The sequence below is a fragment of the Bombus vancouverensis genome, chromosome 13 (genome assembly GCF_051014615.1).
Source record: "Bombus vancouverensis nearcticus chromosome 13, iyBomVanc1_principal, whole genome shotgun sequence".
NCBI classification, from domain to species: Eukaryota; Metazoa; Arthropoda; class Insecta; order Hymenoptera; family Apidae; genus Bombus; species Bombus vancouverensis.
In genome coordinates this window covers 2,555,616-2,572,976 of record NC_134923.1, presented here as the reverse complement: position 1 = coordinate 2,572,976, position 17,361 = coordinate 2,555,616, and the positions used below count along the sequence as shown (strand labels likewise).

The 17,361-nt window shown below is 31.3% G+C and overlaps 1 protein-coding gene across 6 annotated transcripts in view; it reads left to right on the top strand.

Annotated features, from left to right (window-relative positions):
- Positions 1–17,361, top strand: part of pns (DENN domain containing pinstripe) — a 72,182-nt gene that overhangs the window by 51,652 nt on the left and 3,169 nt on the right. For 2 of the 6 annotated variants that reach the window (XM_076623874.1, XM_076623875.1), the window contains exons 4-19: positions 6,022–6,216; positions 6,856–7,327; positions 7,860–7,996; positions 8,072–8,259; positions 8,525–8,697; positions 9,511–9,722; positions 9,805–10,011; positions 10,315–10,489; positions 10,576–10,837; positions 11,940–12,047; positions 12,540–12,798; positions 12,975–13,242; positions 13,388–13,700; positions 16,538–16,714; positions 16,806–17,016; positions 17,097–17,312. In XM_076623874.1, coding sequence (XP_076479989.1) covers positions 6,022–6,216; positions 6,856–7,327; positions 7,860–7,996; positions 8,072–8,259; positions 8,525–8,697; positions 9,511–9,722; positions 9,805–10,011; positions 10,315–10,489; positions 10,576–10,837; positions 11,940–12,047; positions 12,540–12,798; positions 12,975–13,242; positions 13,388–13,700; positions 16,538–16,714; positions 16,806–17,016; positions 17,097–17,286 — 3,547 coding nt within the window. In that variant the 3' untranslated portion in view covers positions 17,287–17,312. Of the gene's footprint in view, positions 1–6,021; positions 6,217–6,855; positions 7,328–7,859; positions 7,997–8,071; positions 8,260–8,524; positions 8,698–9,510; positions 9,723–9,804; positions 10,012–10,314; positions 10,490–10,575; positions 10,838–10,937; positions 10,974–11,939; positions 12,048–12,539; positions 12,799–12,974; positions 13,243–13,387; positions 13,701–16,537; positions 16,715–16,805; positions 17,017–17,096; positions 17,313–17,361 lie in introns of all 6 variants that reach the window. The other 4 variants (XM_076623876.1, XM_076623877.1, XM_076623878.1 and 1 more) reach the window with 4 other exon arrangements.

Sequence of the window (17,361 nt, the reverse complement as noted above, 5' to 3'; positions counted from 1 at the left end):
TCGGAGTCAGAACTAGAAAAAATACGCATCCTTTTCTTGTTACGATACACTTTCAAGAAGTTTTCCTCTTCACTACCCGAAGATCCTTCTGTCTCTCCACTTTCAGTATATTCAGAACTTTCACTGTCAGCTTCGCTTTAGCCTAATTCATATTGATCTTCTACGGAGGTATCCTCAGAACAATCTTCATTAATGTTGACAATTTTATTCAATACTTTATTATATCTCCTGGATTTACTCGTGTTTGCTAGAAAAGGGGGATTGGTAAAAAAAAAAAAAGAAAATACTGTGCCCAAATTCAATTATCCTATTGTAAATACTTACAATAAGCGGAGACAATAATGGGAAATAATAATGGACAATAATGTTTATGAAATCAACTAGCCTGTCAATTTGACGGGTTTCGTAGAGATAGGTATACTACATACAGATTTCAAAAATAAGAAAGCTTAGGAAAAAATAATTGTGTGTATAAATTCTTTAGATGAAACGATTAATTTACGATGCAAAATGGTTAAAATGAATACTATGGTTTTTGGGATATTTCATTTCAAAGTTTGAAATCCGTCAAATTGACTGGTCCCGTAAACCTAGTGTTAAATATAATATAAATTAATATAAATTATAATATAATATAAATATAAATAATATAAATTAGTTAATAATATAAATTAGATTATAAGTTAGGATTAAGAAAATAGTATTAATTTTTATGCAAGTATCTATCGATGTAGGTATGTAAGCATAAACTATATAATATATGTCAAACAAATTTCTTGTAATAGGCATGTAGTCTAATGAACGATAAATTTACTATTATTATTATTATAGTTATGTTCTCTAATCTGAATTCTATTGAAAAAATTTAATTAATCTATTAATAAATCTAAGAATTAATAAGTTCTCGATTGCATTACATTCATTGTCCTTTCGAGGATATTGTCGAACAACTTTTTAATAAATTTATTTTCCACTTTCTACCATTCTACTTAGAAAAACTTCATTACAAAAGCTATTTACTTTTTTGACACCTTTTCCTTTTATGGCACATTTCAAACAATTGCATATATGTTCTGTAAGATTTATATCAAGTTTATATTGATTACACTTTCAAAAATTTATTGAACTAAGGAATGATTTGACACTAAGAAGAGAGTGTTTAAATATTCGTTTTTTATAATAGTCTGTGAAGACAATTTCAAAGATTATGTTTGATTAACATTATAAGATCAGCTATGTACATGTAGCCTAATCGTAAGACTTCTGCACAGTATTATATTTATGAAGTGAAACTAATTAAAAAAGTTTTCAGTTTCATTCAATACAGATACAGTATCAAACAAAAGTATCTTCGTATGAAATTCTTTGCAGGTCTGTAAAGAATGTGATTCTCCATTTAATATTTTTGCAAAATACAACTATCGACTCTAAAGTTTAACTGTACTATGAATTATGAAATTTAAAGATAGCTATAATAAAGAAAATAGATAAAATACTCATAAAAGTCCGTTTTCAGCGGAATAAAAGCATTGGCACACTCGAAAAATTTGTTATTACGTGTATTCCACCTTTTAAATATTCTAAATATCCTTTTCTAAATATTCCCAATGTTGGCACATCTGTTATGTCGCGGAAGTTTCACCCTTCAAACTGATAGTCAGTTTTTTAGTTAGTAAGATTGTTTTGCAGAAAAAAGAAACCTGAATAAAATGAGAAAAGAAACAACAATAGCTGAAAGAAAGATTATGTTAAAATGTATTAAATATATGTGTATATGAGCAAAGAAAATCTTGCTCGGAAATAGAAAAAATTATTACTTATTGCTGTAATCATTATTATAGTATATTAGTATAGTATTATTATTATAGTTGCTTTATCGTAAGAAGTGTGATTGAACGATTTCTTGGCATACGATCTAATAAATGCTACGCAAAGCGGATGTCCTCGAGAGCTTACAGACCAAGAAAAAAAAGATAGTCAATATAATAACAGTAATAATAATAACAATAACAACAACAATAATAATAAAAGATTGAAGTTCACTATTAATTATGTAGACAAAAATATAACATTTTAGAAAAAAATACTGTTTCCAGATGAAACTAAATTTAATATTTTTCAATGCGATGGTCGTGTTTTAGATTAGCAAAAACTGAATACTGAATTTGTTGAAGTAAATCTCACTTCTAGGAAAACTCTACATCTCTAGTGTTTAGTTTTTGGCACAACGATTCTCTTTACAGCGGCTTCTTTAGTCTCTATTATAGTACCGCGGAAAGATCGTCAACATACAGACAATATCGACGATAAAGTGCAAATGCCAACAAGCCGAAAGGGTCGGAAAACTTCAATAGGCCTAACGGCCATCAACATATTTCGGCACAGCAGCAGTTGTTGTTCAGTTAGCCATCCGAGAATCAAGAGTCAAAAGTCGTTAATCGAGAGTTGTCATATCATACTACTGCATTAAATTCACGTTAAATAATCATCGTTTTCTGTTTAATCCACTGTAATAAATCCATCTATCAATACATTATCACATAGAATAGAAACCACTGGAAATCCTAATTTTTAACATTTCTGAATAAAGAATTTCTATAATACATTCATCCATGCGTTTGCTCTCTCTATTCCGAGATATAAAACCTCAACAGGATTAGATAAAAAAAGGATTGTTCAAAGCGTCAAATGCAGTGGTGTCAGGGTAGTAATATGGGGAATGTCTTTTGCTATAGGAGAGTTTGTTTTTATTGAATATACCATTACATTATTATTACATACCATATTGAATAATACTATGCACAAATATAGATATTTAAATATTTTAAAGCAAAAGTGCGAGAAAAATGAAATTTAAGACAAGACTGTTATGTTCAACAGGATAATTATTCCAAATACATAGCCTATATTGTTAAATAATGGATCATTTTTAATACATCGGATATTTTAACGACTCCTCTACAATCCTCAGCTCTAAATCCTGTAGAGGACCTTTGGTCTGAATTAGGCAGAAGGATTAAAACACATCATATTACGTCTAAGCAAGAAGAACTGTAGAAACCATTGCTTGAAGAATGGCACAAAATCCAAAAATTACAAAAAATTTAGTAAATTCAATACCTAATCGTCTGAAAGCTGTTATAAAAAAACGAATTGCATACTAAATAGTAAATCAAATGTTATGATAAATTTATACCGCAAAATCATAAGTGTGCCGATACTTTTGTCCCGCTGAAAACGGACGTTTATGTGTGTTTTATCTTTCTTTTTCTTTATTATAACTATTTTTTAAATGTATACTTAGATATTATATATTAGTATATATAGAGTCGACAGCTACATTTTACAAAAAAATTAAACAGAAAATCACATTCTTTACAGATTTACAAAGAATTTTATACGAAGACTTGGGGTCCGTGTGTGATGATGCGATAATACTTTTGTTTTGCATTGTATGTATATATCAAGCAAAACATCCTGTACAGCTTCCAAATGTGAAATATATCTGGAAATGTAATTAGGAGTTCTTCTGTTGGAAATATTGAAATAGTTTTGTCTGAATAGTCGAACAGGAATACTATTATTGATTTATCGAGCTATTATCTTTCTTGTTCAGATAATCGACATTCTATCTCAGTCTTCTTTCTCATTATATAATAGCGAAATATACGAACAATTGCTTCAAACTACAAAAACTAATTGTACTCTTTAATATCTTGACACAAACAAAGAAAGGAATATAAACCTTTACAATTAAACATGAAAATATCTGTATTTGTTACGATCTGGTCTTGATCTTCGGTGTTCGTAACCGTTATGTGTTACTCTGGATGTCGAATCTTGGGTTTCTCAAATTATATTTAAATCAAAACGGTAGTTGCTGCCACCAGAAATAGTTATTAATTATTTCGATTAGTTAGACTCTCATGTGCTATTTTTGAAACAAGGCAAACGACTAAATGGAATGATTTCAAAACTTGTCGCACCCTTCTAGAGCGTGGCACTATTCCGAATATCCCAGGAGGTTTTGCTCTAATTACTTCCGCGACAACCGAATGGATTTTTTCAAAACTTGTCTCACCCTTTTAAGGCGCAGCACTATTTTGAATTTCCAAACTGTTGTATCCTTAATGTTTTAATTCGTTAATATAACCGTATGGGTAGCGTTAACTATCGTATCAATACAACTGATAAATAAAATTCCACGTTTCGGCTTACCCACTATGTGCAAGATGGGAAGGATTAAGGTTCTCTTAGAATAAATAAATATTTCTGATATCTTCTTAATTATTGACAATAATAGTCAATGAATAATTTTATTGAAGTCGTACATGTAGTACGAGTCCGAAATCGAAGAAGAAAGTGTTACAATGTTTAGCTTCTCACCTTGTTTGTATGTATGGTCGATCGCATTCTTGGAATATCGTACTGAGTTGGCATAGTTGTTGGAAGACTGACTGTATGAATCTTTGACGATTAATAAATGGTCGGTTCTATTTCTTGACGTTACTCGAAGACTATATTAAAACAATTGTCGTCTTCGCAAAAACTACTGTTCTTCTGAACTTGATATTAACTCTTGACAAATTTTTAACTGACTGAGCTCTTACTGACTCTAATTCAACTCGACGAAAATTTCAACTAACTGGATTGAACTCTATAACTGAACTGAATAACTTTGCTGATGCCGATACTTGATTTTTTGGCGCGTCTAGTTGTTTGTCGCTGTTAATGCTGTGTAAGAAGGTCGTAGCATCTCAACTTCCATTATCTACTTATCGTACTGTGTACCCTGTATTGTGGCGGGGAGAGCGCGTGCAAGGCAGTACGTATCAGTGGACGTTTCATTGTTCCTTTTTTCCATTTCGATATTCTTAGATTTTAATTTTGTTCAATAATAATGTTATGTATTGGTTTATTGATTTATTGCGATATTAAAGTATTTATACGTATAGTATCTTTTATTTCCTTTATGTTTTCTGTTTTTTAATTCCATTCGTCTAGAGTGTGCCTCGTGCTATTCGCGAGCTATGGCGTATCACGTTACTTGTCGTGTGGAGCGCGAGACGTGACTATATCTGATTAAAATTTTCAATATATATTTCTACTTTCCTATTAAATTATTCGAGTTTTCGTTTTTTCATTGAATAAGCGATTCCAAAATGTTTCTTAGATATTGTTTATTTATAATATCGAGATATATACATATGAAACAGAATGACAACAGAAGATTATTAGTATATGTAATAAATACACAGTACTGTGCAAAAGCCTTAAGTCATCTACGATAGTGATCTCGTTTTGCCAATTAATCATGTTTTCACATGAAATATTTTCATTCGGGAAATATTCTTACATGATATTAGCAAAAGCGAATATTTAATTATTACCGTGTTTGTTGCTTTTTTCTTGTTTATAAATTTTCTTTTAAATTGTTTGATAAATAGCGTTACCTAACTTAAATGTTGTAAAATATATATAGAATGTTTCATGAGAAAGGAAATACTAAAGCTTGTACAAACTAAAGATACTAAAGATTGCACAGAATGTACGAAATGAGTTTAATAAAAAAAAATTATTCGCTAATATTCTACGAAGGGCTTCTGCTATCGAAAGACAAAAGAAATTGGTACCAAATATTAATTATTTCGAGGTAGATTGATACCTTTTTAACAAATTACCAATGATTCTTGAATTAAACGTTTTAAAAAGTTACAACAAATTTAAAATGACAGCGATATATTTTTATATTCATCCATAAAAACAAAACATCTCCATTTGGTACGTGATCTAGGATTTTTGTGTAGAAATGCCGTATATAAAACACATACTTAAAAGGCTTAAATACTTTTAATGGGTTCGTTTTACTATTTGCCCCTTAATATTCCATGTAGAAATTTACTTTAAATATTCTGCATTACTTGAGATTATCAATTTAGCGTAAAATAATGAAAGAAATTCAATTTAAATAAAGATTAGCAGAATCGAATGCATGAAGATGTAATATAAATGCGTTAACAGGGCAAGAAAAGGCCAGGATGGACATAACACGCGATCGTTGCCACGGCATTTCAAGCTATCAGCACATTCACCAGGTGCTGCGTTAGGCTACTACGACTCTACCAAAGACAAGTTGCTAGTGACTAAATCGATATCCTTGCTATGCCAGCAGCCTTACCTTCATGCCGCGAAAACGTTCCTGACTAATCTCTACAAGTGAGTGTATATCTAACTTATCATCTTACAACGTTCCTTCATCTCTCGCTAGTTTGATAATGTAGAAGATCGTTAATAAACTACTTTCACCCTTGAAATAACCATTATCCCAAGCCAAATTAAGTTAAGTTTCCTTTGAAGATATTATAAATTAACATTTTTAGTGACAAGAAGTACGAAATTTTAGTTTTCAAATAAATTTTTCAAAATTTCCAATGATTCGTATTATTTTTTTAAATTTCTTCAAAATTCATTTTACTCCTTTATTACTTTTGTGGAGTTAAATATTAAAGAAAGCTGAAGCTTGTATAATTTAACCAATCAATTAATATACTATCACTCAGTAAAAAGTATAGATAACGCAAAATAACGTTTTTGCTTACAAAAAATCAAAGAATAAATGTACTATGGACACCATTACACATTTTAAGTGGAATTTATAGAATCAGAAAATTCTTTTAGGAAATTAATCATCTATCAAGAAATATAAGCCTTTTCAAAACTATAATTTCCACGGGCGAGAGAAAGTTAGAGCTATATACATTTAAAACTACGTAAAACTTAAGGCAATATCGAAGCTTACATTCCTATTATATATACACTACTTATTGGGAGCTAACAGAATATTTATCTTTATAGATGTGTTCCTAGACATCCAGGACCTGGTCTTAGTTTAGAGTCATATGTATACAATTTGTTGTACAATGTGCCGGTACCATTACCTGGAAAGTCGTTAAAGTTCTTCATTCCCAATGACGAGCCAGCGAAATCGCCATTAGAGCTGGTTATCCATCAGCCAACGCCATCGCAGGAGTTACAAATGCTAGATTACCCTCTGAAGGATATATTCACATGGCTTGGAGCGGATTGTGTGATTCAATTGTTTACATGTGTCCTATTGGAGAATCAAGTATTACTCAGAAGTTCAGATTTCCACAAGTTGATGGTGGTATCCGAATGCATAACGGCGCTTCTCTTTCCGTTTTCCTGGCAACATGTGTACGTGCCGATATTGCCCGCCAGTCTACATCACTTCTTGGACGCGCCGGTACCATTTATAATGGGTTTGCACGCGCAAAGTGAGGGCGGTGTATTGAAAATTGCCAGCGAAGTGAGTGTTTAGCGCTTTTCAAAATCAGGGCCTTAAAATTTCTATCATCTTGTATATTGAAAATTATTATGAAAATTAAATGGAAAATCAAATGCTTTAGATCCGAAAAAAATTTGATTCTCCGCTATTAAAATAAAGGAATACCTCTCTTTAGGAGTTGCGTGTTTCTTTGAAAATATATTTATTTCACTATTTTATTTGTGTTCCTAAAATTATTTGTTGAAATATACAAAAATAAAAATGCGCTAGTAACACCGAATATGTTAGTTGGAGCGGACATTTAAAAAATTAGTCATTTTTCTCTTGTATGCATTTCTGTTTTATGATAGAATAGATTTACTAAGATAGAGAATTTGGCAAAAATTTGAAAATCTTCTAATCCAAGTTATGCGAAATATGTGAACTAGTTTGAATTTAAGATTATTTTATGTTATTTAATCTAATCTGACGTAGTTAAAATGTCTTCTCTTTTTTCTTCTTTTAATTTTGTGTTTGAGATGACGCTATTTTAGATTCTGTTTCTTGATTACAGGCAAATCTTTGTTATGTAGATATAGATAAGCAAAGTAGCCAATTTCCAGAAGAGTTACCTGTATTTCCACATAAAATGCAATTTATTGCCGAGATTAGAGCTCTCTTAAACAAGTACAAAGTACCACACGCGGGAAAGTAAGTTGAAAATGTTCATCTTTTTCTTTTTTATATGAGTATTTTTCAACTGTTAAGATCAAAATGTTTTTTCAGGACTGATAACACGGTCATAAATCATTATAACGGTGACATCATGACTAGTAGTTTGACGCTTCCTGGTTCTGGATGTCATCTTCCTCGCAGAAAACATTCGTTACACGATGTCTTGGATTGGAATCGACCGGAACCGACGTCACAATCAGACACGTTACAAAGGATAGTAGATATCGCTAAAAGAACTGGTAAAGATTTTTTATTTTATATAATTTTATTTATATATATTTTTATATAAATTCTTGTATATAAATTTCTTTAAATTTATTTATGTAAAATTTTTCTGCTTTCTTTCTAAGAGCTCTAATAATAGAAGACTTACTTAGGTGAATTAAACATTTTGGTAGTTATTGTATGCTAAATATAGTAAAGGAGCTTTTTAACTAAATATAGATATGTTTAGTTTTAGAGCATCATTTGGTCATTTTTGTTTAGTATCCATTTTTCTTGCAGTGAACGTGGAAGATATTGATTCAGTGGAAGATAACGTGAAAGAGCAGATACTCTCACCTCAAGAAGAATATCAAGAGATGCTTATGTTTAACAATGCCATTAGAGAGATTTTTTTGAACCGTTTTGTACAGATTTTTTCTAATTACGAACACTTCGTTATTCAACCAAGTCAGGTGCGAAAGAGTATTCATATAAGCTGCTTCATAATATATAAGAATCTCCTTAGAAATTGATTTAGTACGCGAAAAAGATAAGAAAAGTTCGTATAAACATATGTTCTATTTATTATCATTTTTGTGTTACAATGAGTTTTTATTCGGACTCATTTCTCCATGGGAAATGAACCGGAGAATCATGTGTTAATTTCTTAAATACTTACACATTTAAATGTGATGTATATATTTTATGCAGGATGATGCTCAAACGCATTTCAGTTAGAAGCAGTTAGGATACTTTGAAACAAGCGATTTGCAAGTAGTTGAATAAGTCGTGAAGATCCTATTTCCTATTGTGCTCGCTCCACGATTTAAATCGGACTTGTGAAACATACATTGATAATGTTCAAATATTTCACAACAAAACTAAAGAAAGTTTTCAACAAATTCAAACTATACAAATAGAAAGAATAGGACAGACAATAGTAAAACGTTTGCAGACTTATGTTTATGCGTAAGGATATTATTTCGAAGCTCTATCATAAAATTAAACAAATGTAGTTCGTTCAAAAGCAAACTCGCTACTCGTTAATTCAAAAATAAGAATAAATGTGTTTATTTCGATCTGTTTTTACCTTTTTTACCTACTAATATTTATATTTATATAAATGAATATCTATGAAAATAATATTTATATAAATTAATATCTAATATCTATAATAATATAAATGACATCTATATAATATGAATTATAAAATATAAATAATATAAATAATATTTAACATAAATATTAAACTGTATTTGAGGAAGAAAAACGATTGTTTCTTTCAGGACAAAGATGAATGGTTGAATAATAGGGATAGTATGCATGTTTTTGATAAGGCTACATTTTTATCTGACCAACCCACACAGCATTTGCCATTTTTATCAAGGTTTCTAGAAACACAAATGTTTGCATCTCTTGTCGACAGCAAAGTTATGTCAACGTGGAGTGAGCTTGATTTTAACACACGAGTTTTTGATCAAAGAATTTCTCTCTTAAGGTAAGCATAAGAAAGATAAATTTTTTGTACCATTATTCTGTGATATTCTCCCAAATGATAAAGTTATTCTTGTTTATTATAGGAAAAAAGTTGGAGAAGGTATTGTAAGATCGACACGTTATGAACCTTGTACAAGTATTGAAGAATCGCAAAAGGTATTGGAACAAAGGTTGACAAACGTAGATTTTGAAACGAATCCACCTACAGAGATCGTTCCTCATAGAGCAGCGTATTTTCGAAGTTTTCCCTTGTTAGACAGTGTAGCATTAAATAAGGAGCCAACTCAAAGGTAAATATTTTGAACAAATGCATTTTTCTGACAATTAGATCAACACAAGAAATATTAACGGTTATTATTTTATTTCCTGCTTCACGTGTAGTATACTTCGGTAAGAATTTACTTGAAATTTTACAGCATTATACATGTATATCTGAGGTTACTGTATACTATCATATAATTTGATTCACTGTTTTATTTTTTATTTGCAGTATCCTGAAAATCAGCTATTATAATTATTGTCTAAATATTTTATTTATTCATACAATTTTTATTTCTATTCTTAGAGTTTAATTAATTTTATATCTATAACAGTAGTCGGAGAGGTCAGACTCAGTGGAAGTATAAAATGAAATCTATGGAGTCAAATGGGAAAACTCCAGTACCTCAAGAAACACAATCACCTCGACCTCAAACTAAGCTCTCTGCAGATATGAGTCCAGCATTAATAGCACAAGCAAATTGGACATTTGTTGAAAAATTGCTCAAAGTATATTTACTAAAATGAAAATAAAATAAGTAAATTTATTAACACGAGAAAGTTACGTTAATCTGCTTTTTTGTGTTTGTTTTAAGGATTGTAAATCAAAAACAAAAAGAATGTTGGTTGAAAAAATGGGTTCTGAAGCAGTTGCATTAGGTCATGGCGGTGAATCGTTATCCGATGTCGAAGAAAATACGCTAGTTGCCAGTCTCTGTGATCTCCTAGAACGAGTTTGGAGTCATGGATTGCAAAATAAACAAGGGAAAAGCGCTCTTTGGTCGCATCTTGCCATGTATCAAGAAGAAGAGTGCAACGACCCGAGTAAACCAATAGATCCTAATTTTCTTTCTCCTGGTATGTGGAAATTTGTTATACTTTGATATCTGTTACACACATCGCACTTCATCATCGAAACTGTAATATTTACTAAAATTCATGACGTTTGGAAATGCAGCGTTAGCGTGGTGCGTCCTACGGAAACGTCTCGATTGTACGTGTCTTATTCTATTTCAGATAAAGTGTTAAAAGTAGAGATTAGTTTCTCATACGTAGATACTCTGCACTCCCTTAGTTGTAAGTGACACATTATTCATAAATAATTATTTATTTGATTCTACATGTTTTTGCTAAACGTGCACATACTATAGTGAATATGTTTGACTGTTATTTCCGAGAGAATATTGATTCTGTAAAATCACATGTTTTAAATATAGTGTTTTGCTATTATGAAGTATAATTTAGAATTGCAGAACATAATACAAATATTTCTTTATATGATCAAATTGCTGCCTACTTCCTTTTTCATGCTTACTTCATAGGTGTTATTCATTTTCATTTTATTTAAAATTTTATTTATTATAGGTATTATTACACTCAACCTCTTATAACAAAGCAGTATAAAAATTCGGTTTCGATATAACACAGCACAAAAATTGCAAAACGATTTTATATACCACGACTTAATAAATATTCATTCATATGAACAACATTCATATAGCACATATGTATGTTTTACTACATTGTTTTGATTTCGCTTAACACGGTTTCAGTACAATGCAATTAATTAATCGTGTAATAGGAGGGTTGACTGTATTAAATATATTGTCCTCTACTTATGATGGTAATGTAACTCAAAGAGTAAATAAAATATTTTAAACTATAATTTTAAAGTATCATTGAAACATTTTTAAATATTAAAGTTTCATAAATAGTCCAAAATATTAAGTAGTTTCAAATATTAAAGCTCTAGCAAAGAGCTAGTTATCTAGTATCAAAGTAATATTAATACAAATTAATAATTTCTTCTTTTGGTATCACAACGAAATAAAGAATAATTCTTTACTTTATTGAAATTAGAAATATTGCTTTTTGAGTCACAATATTATTTAAAACGTGGATCAATGTTTCTTTTTCAGTTGATTTTTATTTGCGTTTTATTTTTCTTTGTTGTAAATAGCCAAGAAATCACCAAGTAGCTTTTTTGGATTACCAGAGCGTTTAATTTCATCTTTAAAGGGCAAAAATATTTTTGAAATTGCTTCTTATATCAAGGAGAATTTTAATGGTAAGCCCTAGCGTTGGCTTGCCACAAGTAATTCGATCAGCTTTTTCTCTAATACATATATACACACTATTTCTATATTTAAATGTAATAATCATAATAAATATTAGCAAATCGCATGATTTGATATATGTCTTAAACATTAAAAGACAGTTTTTAATACATATTCACACAACTTGTAGGTATCGTAGATATGTAATGTCAAAAGCGATTTCCTTTTATTAGTTCATTAGTGATGTACTACAAAAATATGAAATAATTAGCATGTATAACGTAATTTTAAATTAAAAATAAAAACATTTGTATTTCGTACATGGAATGCCTGAAATGATTCTTCCAGGATGCATCTATTTCTTTTTCGTCCAAAGCATGAGATTATCATTTGCATGCAGTGTTAAAAGTACTTTTTATAAAAGTGTGAAAAACGAGTTTCAATTATTTTGTCTATTTGAAATTATTGTGTAATTAGATTTCTATATTTGTTAACAATAACAGATCTACCAAACCTGGCATTGGAGATCGACTCGCCTACACGAGGCACGGATAAGCACAAGTCTCCTGGCGACAGAAAAATTGGCCCTGAACATTTGAGGCCTTTGCCTAATTCTTTGCTTTTTGATATTCGGAATGTACAGGCAATGACTGATATTAAAACGCATATTGGATATGCTAGAGCCTGGGTTCGATTAGCACTTGAAAAGAAACTTCTTTCTCGTCATTTGAAAACTTTATTATCAGATACCAGATTGTTAAGGTAAGATTGGTAGAAATACTACTAATTACTTAAGTTTTATAATATTGATAAATTGGCTTTTAGTTGTTACAACGTGTTTTACAACTAACATAAGTAATAGTTAACATTTTTGGTTATATTGTAGAATATTATATAAGTAATAAAATTGAAGATTTTTTATGTCATTTTGTTTTTAGAAGTCAGTATAAACGCTCGGCATTTTTGCGTTGCGAAGAAGAAAAGGAACAATTCTTATACCATCTTTTAACGTTGAATGCCGTCGATTACTTCTGCTTTACAAACAATTATCCAACTACGAAATTGCCATACAGGGTCGTTATATTTCCTAGTCGAAAAGCTAGCGCAGCTACTACTTCGGCAAACAGTTGGATCGCTATTTCTGGTACATTGTGTGAAACAAATCCAGTGCCAATTCCCAAGGGAGCGTTGGAATTTGTGTTTCATGTATGTTCTTATAAATACATAATTCATATTTAACATTTCATGACTCATTTCATATTTAACATTTTCTGAATTTTAGAAAATATAGAATGTTAAGAGAATTAATTATTTTTCATGACTTTACATAATTTTATAACGTTTATTTTAGCATAAGAATTTGGGCGTGCTCTCTACATTACGTATAGGACATGACAATACAGGTCTTTCGCCAAAATGGATGGTAGAACATGTTGTGGTGAGAAATGAAGTTACAGGGCACACATTTAAATTCCCTTGTGGTAGATGGCTTGGCAGAGGTATCGATGATGGATCTACTGAAAGATTATTAGTAGGTGCCTTGGTACCACGTAATATCGATAGTGAAGAATTGGTTGAATCATGTTCAACACCACCAAGATGTAGGTCTCCTAGTATACCTAGACGTCCTATAGTGTCTCAAGTCGAACTGCAACATATGTTAGGTAAATATTATTGAAGTACATACACCTTTTCTAATTCAGAAAGTAAATTTAAATGCTTATATTATGCCAACGAAAAAAATATATATACATTCATATATAATCATTTATATATTTTCACTTATATACAGGTTGAATCACTTAAAAGGTGAAATTGAAATATCTTCGAAGCTATTAATTATATTAAAAAATGTTTTAGATATTTTAATATTGTTAGCTTTATTATTTATTATTAGTTAGTCTATTGGTGGGCGCTTAAAAGTCGTGCTGTGATCAACTTTGTTTTTTTTTTAAAATAGAATCATGTATTTTGTAATGCTTTAAGCGATACAGCTTGAGATTTACCATAAAATATCATTTACCTACTTGTATCGAAAAACTATTACTTTAGTAGATATTTTGACTTCTATTTTGTAAAATTTATCATATAAAAGATCTAATAGCTTTTCAATACATGTAGCTAAATAATTTTTTGTAAAGAATCTCTAAATTATATCCATTAATGCATTACAAAGTACATGATTTCATTTAAAAAAACAAAGCTAACCTTCATACAATCTGTAAGCACCCACCTGCAGAAAAATTAATAACATTAGAACATGCCTTCCTTGAAACCATACAATTTTTATCTGAAACATTTTCGATATAATAGTATCAAAAATATTTCAGCTTCATTTCTTAGGTGATTCATATTATACATGTTGTTACGTCGCGTAACACTCTACCTAGCCCAGGCCACACACCGCGGGCAATGTGGCAACCAGATGTCTTCGGATACTCGCAGCGTATCCTCCATAGTTTTAAGCACCGTCCATAAATCTTATAGATTTCCTAGAAAAGGTCCTTTAAACAAAACAAACATCTGGTTCCGAAGAATTTCTAAACACTATTGTCTACCACGGCTGGACAAGGGAAAGCTGGTTTTTCTCACGCACGCTGCAACTTTCCTCCCACTAACCACTTTCTCTCGAGGGCGGTTAAGACCCTTCGTTTAACCAATTAAAAACGAAGCCTATTCCCTCACTCTCCTAAATAACATCGGCACCAACAAATCCGATGGTCCCGTGCGCTAGACACACCCATCCTTAGCTTTCCTCCGACACATCATCGTCTCCCAGTACAGTACTGATTTCACATCCTTCGAACGGTCAACATCCTTCGAGCGGGTAGACACACCTGCAGATCAGTCACTCAATCATCTCGTACACACGCACCAGTGTAACTATCCTCGTTATAAGTTGTGGAATAAACGGTGAAATATAACTTACTACTGTGTCATATTCAATCAACCACCTCTGTTATCTTAACCGAAACAGGGGAACGACTACTTCGCGGCGTCGATTCATCGAATCGTAGCGAGAATTTACGCCTCTCGCTGACGCGTTTTCCTCGCGACCGCGTCTCTCCGCGAACGGTCGTAACACATGTACAAGTTATAGTAGTTATAATGTTTTATTTCTTTTCCTTTGGGATTACAAAATGCCCTTTGTTCTACAATAATTCTTATTCTGTATTTCCTTATCTACTTAACTAGCTTATTCTATCTTATGCTATCCTAGATTTAATTGTCTCATTTCCATCCTATCTATATACTAAACACTCGTCTATATGGTAGAATTTGATCTTTATTGCACCTACCTTACACTATCTAACTTATTGGCTAAACCATCTCTTTTTGGCCTTATTTTTATTTCATTACTCTGCTCCTTCTTACCCTCCCTTTACCCTTCAGTCATTTTCAATCTTTCCTTCTCTATGTTGTCCACCCACTCTTCGCCTTCCTTTCCTCTCCTAATATCCTCTCTACATTTTCCTGCTATCCTCTCGGTTCTTCCTCACATATATCTCTTGCACATATTCCTATGTCTCTTTTTCTTTTCCACACAGCCTACACTCCTTTCTCTCTTACTTTAATCAATATTTTCCTTCCCCAATCTCGTTGCCTAATCTGAATCTTGTGAGTCTCCTCACTTTATCCTCATTTCATCTTTTCTTCAGATGTATTGGCATTTCTTTCGCTCTTATTGCCTTCTCTCCTTTCCTCTTTCTACATTCTGCTTTTCTCTCTCTATGTCTTCCATCTCCTATTTTTACCCTTGCCTCCACCTTCCTCCTCCGCTCTTCCTCCTATTCCCTCTATTTTCTTCCATGCACTCTCCTTTACCAGGCTCCGTCTAGTTTCTTCCTTATATTCCCCTTCTCTCTTTTTTATATTCTCCACTCTTCAGTTTTCTTTCAAAGCTCTATGTCCTTATTCTCGCTCTCATTCTCGTCATGTCTCTTTTTAGTTCCTCTCTTATCAAGTATCTTAGAATATACCAATCCACACCTAATATCAATCTAAAATACTTTCCATGCAGAGTCTCTCTATCTCTTTCCACGCCCATATCTTACTCTGTATTCTGTGATTGTTCATATTAGTTTATCGAGTAATCATATTCATTTTCTCCAAACCTTTCCAAACATTCCTTTTCCTAACCCTTTTTCTCTGCCTTTTCTGCCTTTTTTTCTTAACTCTTTTTCTGATATGTACTTCCTGTTCTTTTCCATTTCTTTTCATTCTGTATACTAGATATGTAAAATCCTCTATTTCTTCACTTTTCTATTTCCAGTTCACTTTTTTCACTTTTCCACCTCCCTTCTTCAACCTCATCACATTCGATTCTTTCACGTTTAGCGTAAGACATTTTTCTTTCAGGTATCTCTTCAGGCTCTTTATGATCTCCACAATCTCCTTTTTTCCTTCTGCCAAAATTATTATATTATTTCCTATATACAAGTTACATTATAACTTATAATTTATAAAATTTCCATTCAAAAAAATGTATGTAATTTTATAGGAGAGTCTGTAAACGCGATTGTCAAATTCCACTATAGAAGAGAATGTCAGGATGGTTCTTTGACTGCTTTACTTTGTGGGGAAGGTGGTCTTGTGCCATCTTTAGAGCAGATATTTTTATTCGGTTTTAAGAACCAAAGAATATTTGGGAAAAATTTTTACGTTTGGGATTATCTCTGTAAGTTATTATTTTTAGCTATTTCATTTTAGTTTTATTTTAAACTTTCTATTGTCGAATAAATAAAATAGTTAACTTTTATTTGTTTCAGTACGTGTAAAAGAAAATTTTGAAATTTCTTTGCTGGAAGAAATGGACGAATATTCACAGAGGCTGAATAGAGATAGACGAATTCACGCAGAGAATAATCAAAGATTTACGACTTTAAGATGTTATTGTCATCTTATTGATCAAATTAACTTATTCAGTCAAACTCTTGGTAAAGATGGAAAATTTCAGTTATTCATTTGCTTAGCAGCAAGGTATATAAGTTATAATTTTAATAGCTTAAATATTTGTTGGGTATATTACTGTAAATTTAATTACTACTTTCTTCTTCCAGAGAACAGCTTCTTCATTCAATGCTTCGGCCAATGAGTGAAGCGCGCTCTACTGCAGACATGTATGAAGAAACTTCTTTCTTAAGAAATACTACATTATTAAATTTCCTTATTCACATTCTTGAACCACTAAGCGAATTTCACATTGTCCTCGAAAAGAGCTTGACTCATGGAATTTCTAGTATATGTTAATTTATCATAAACATTCCAATAATTAGGTAAGATATGCTGGATTTTTTGCTATACGCTGCACTTTACAAAATTTTT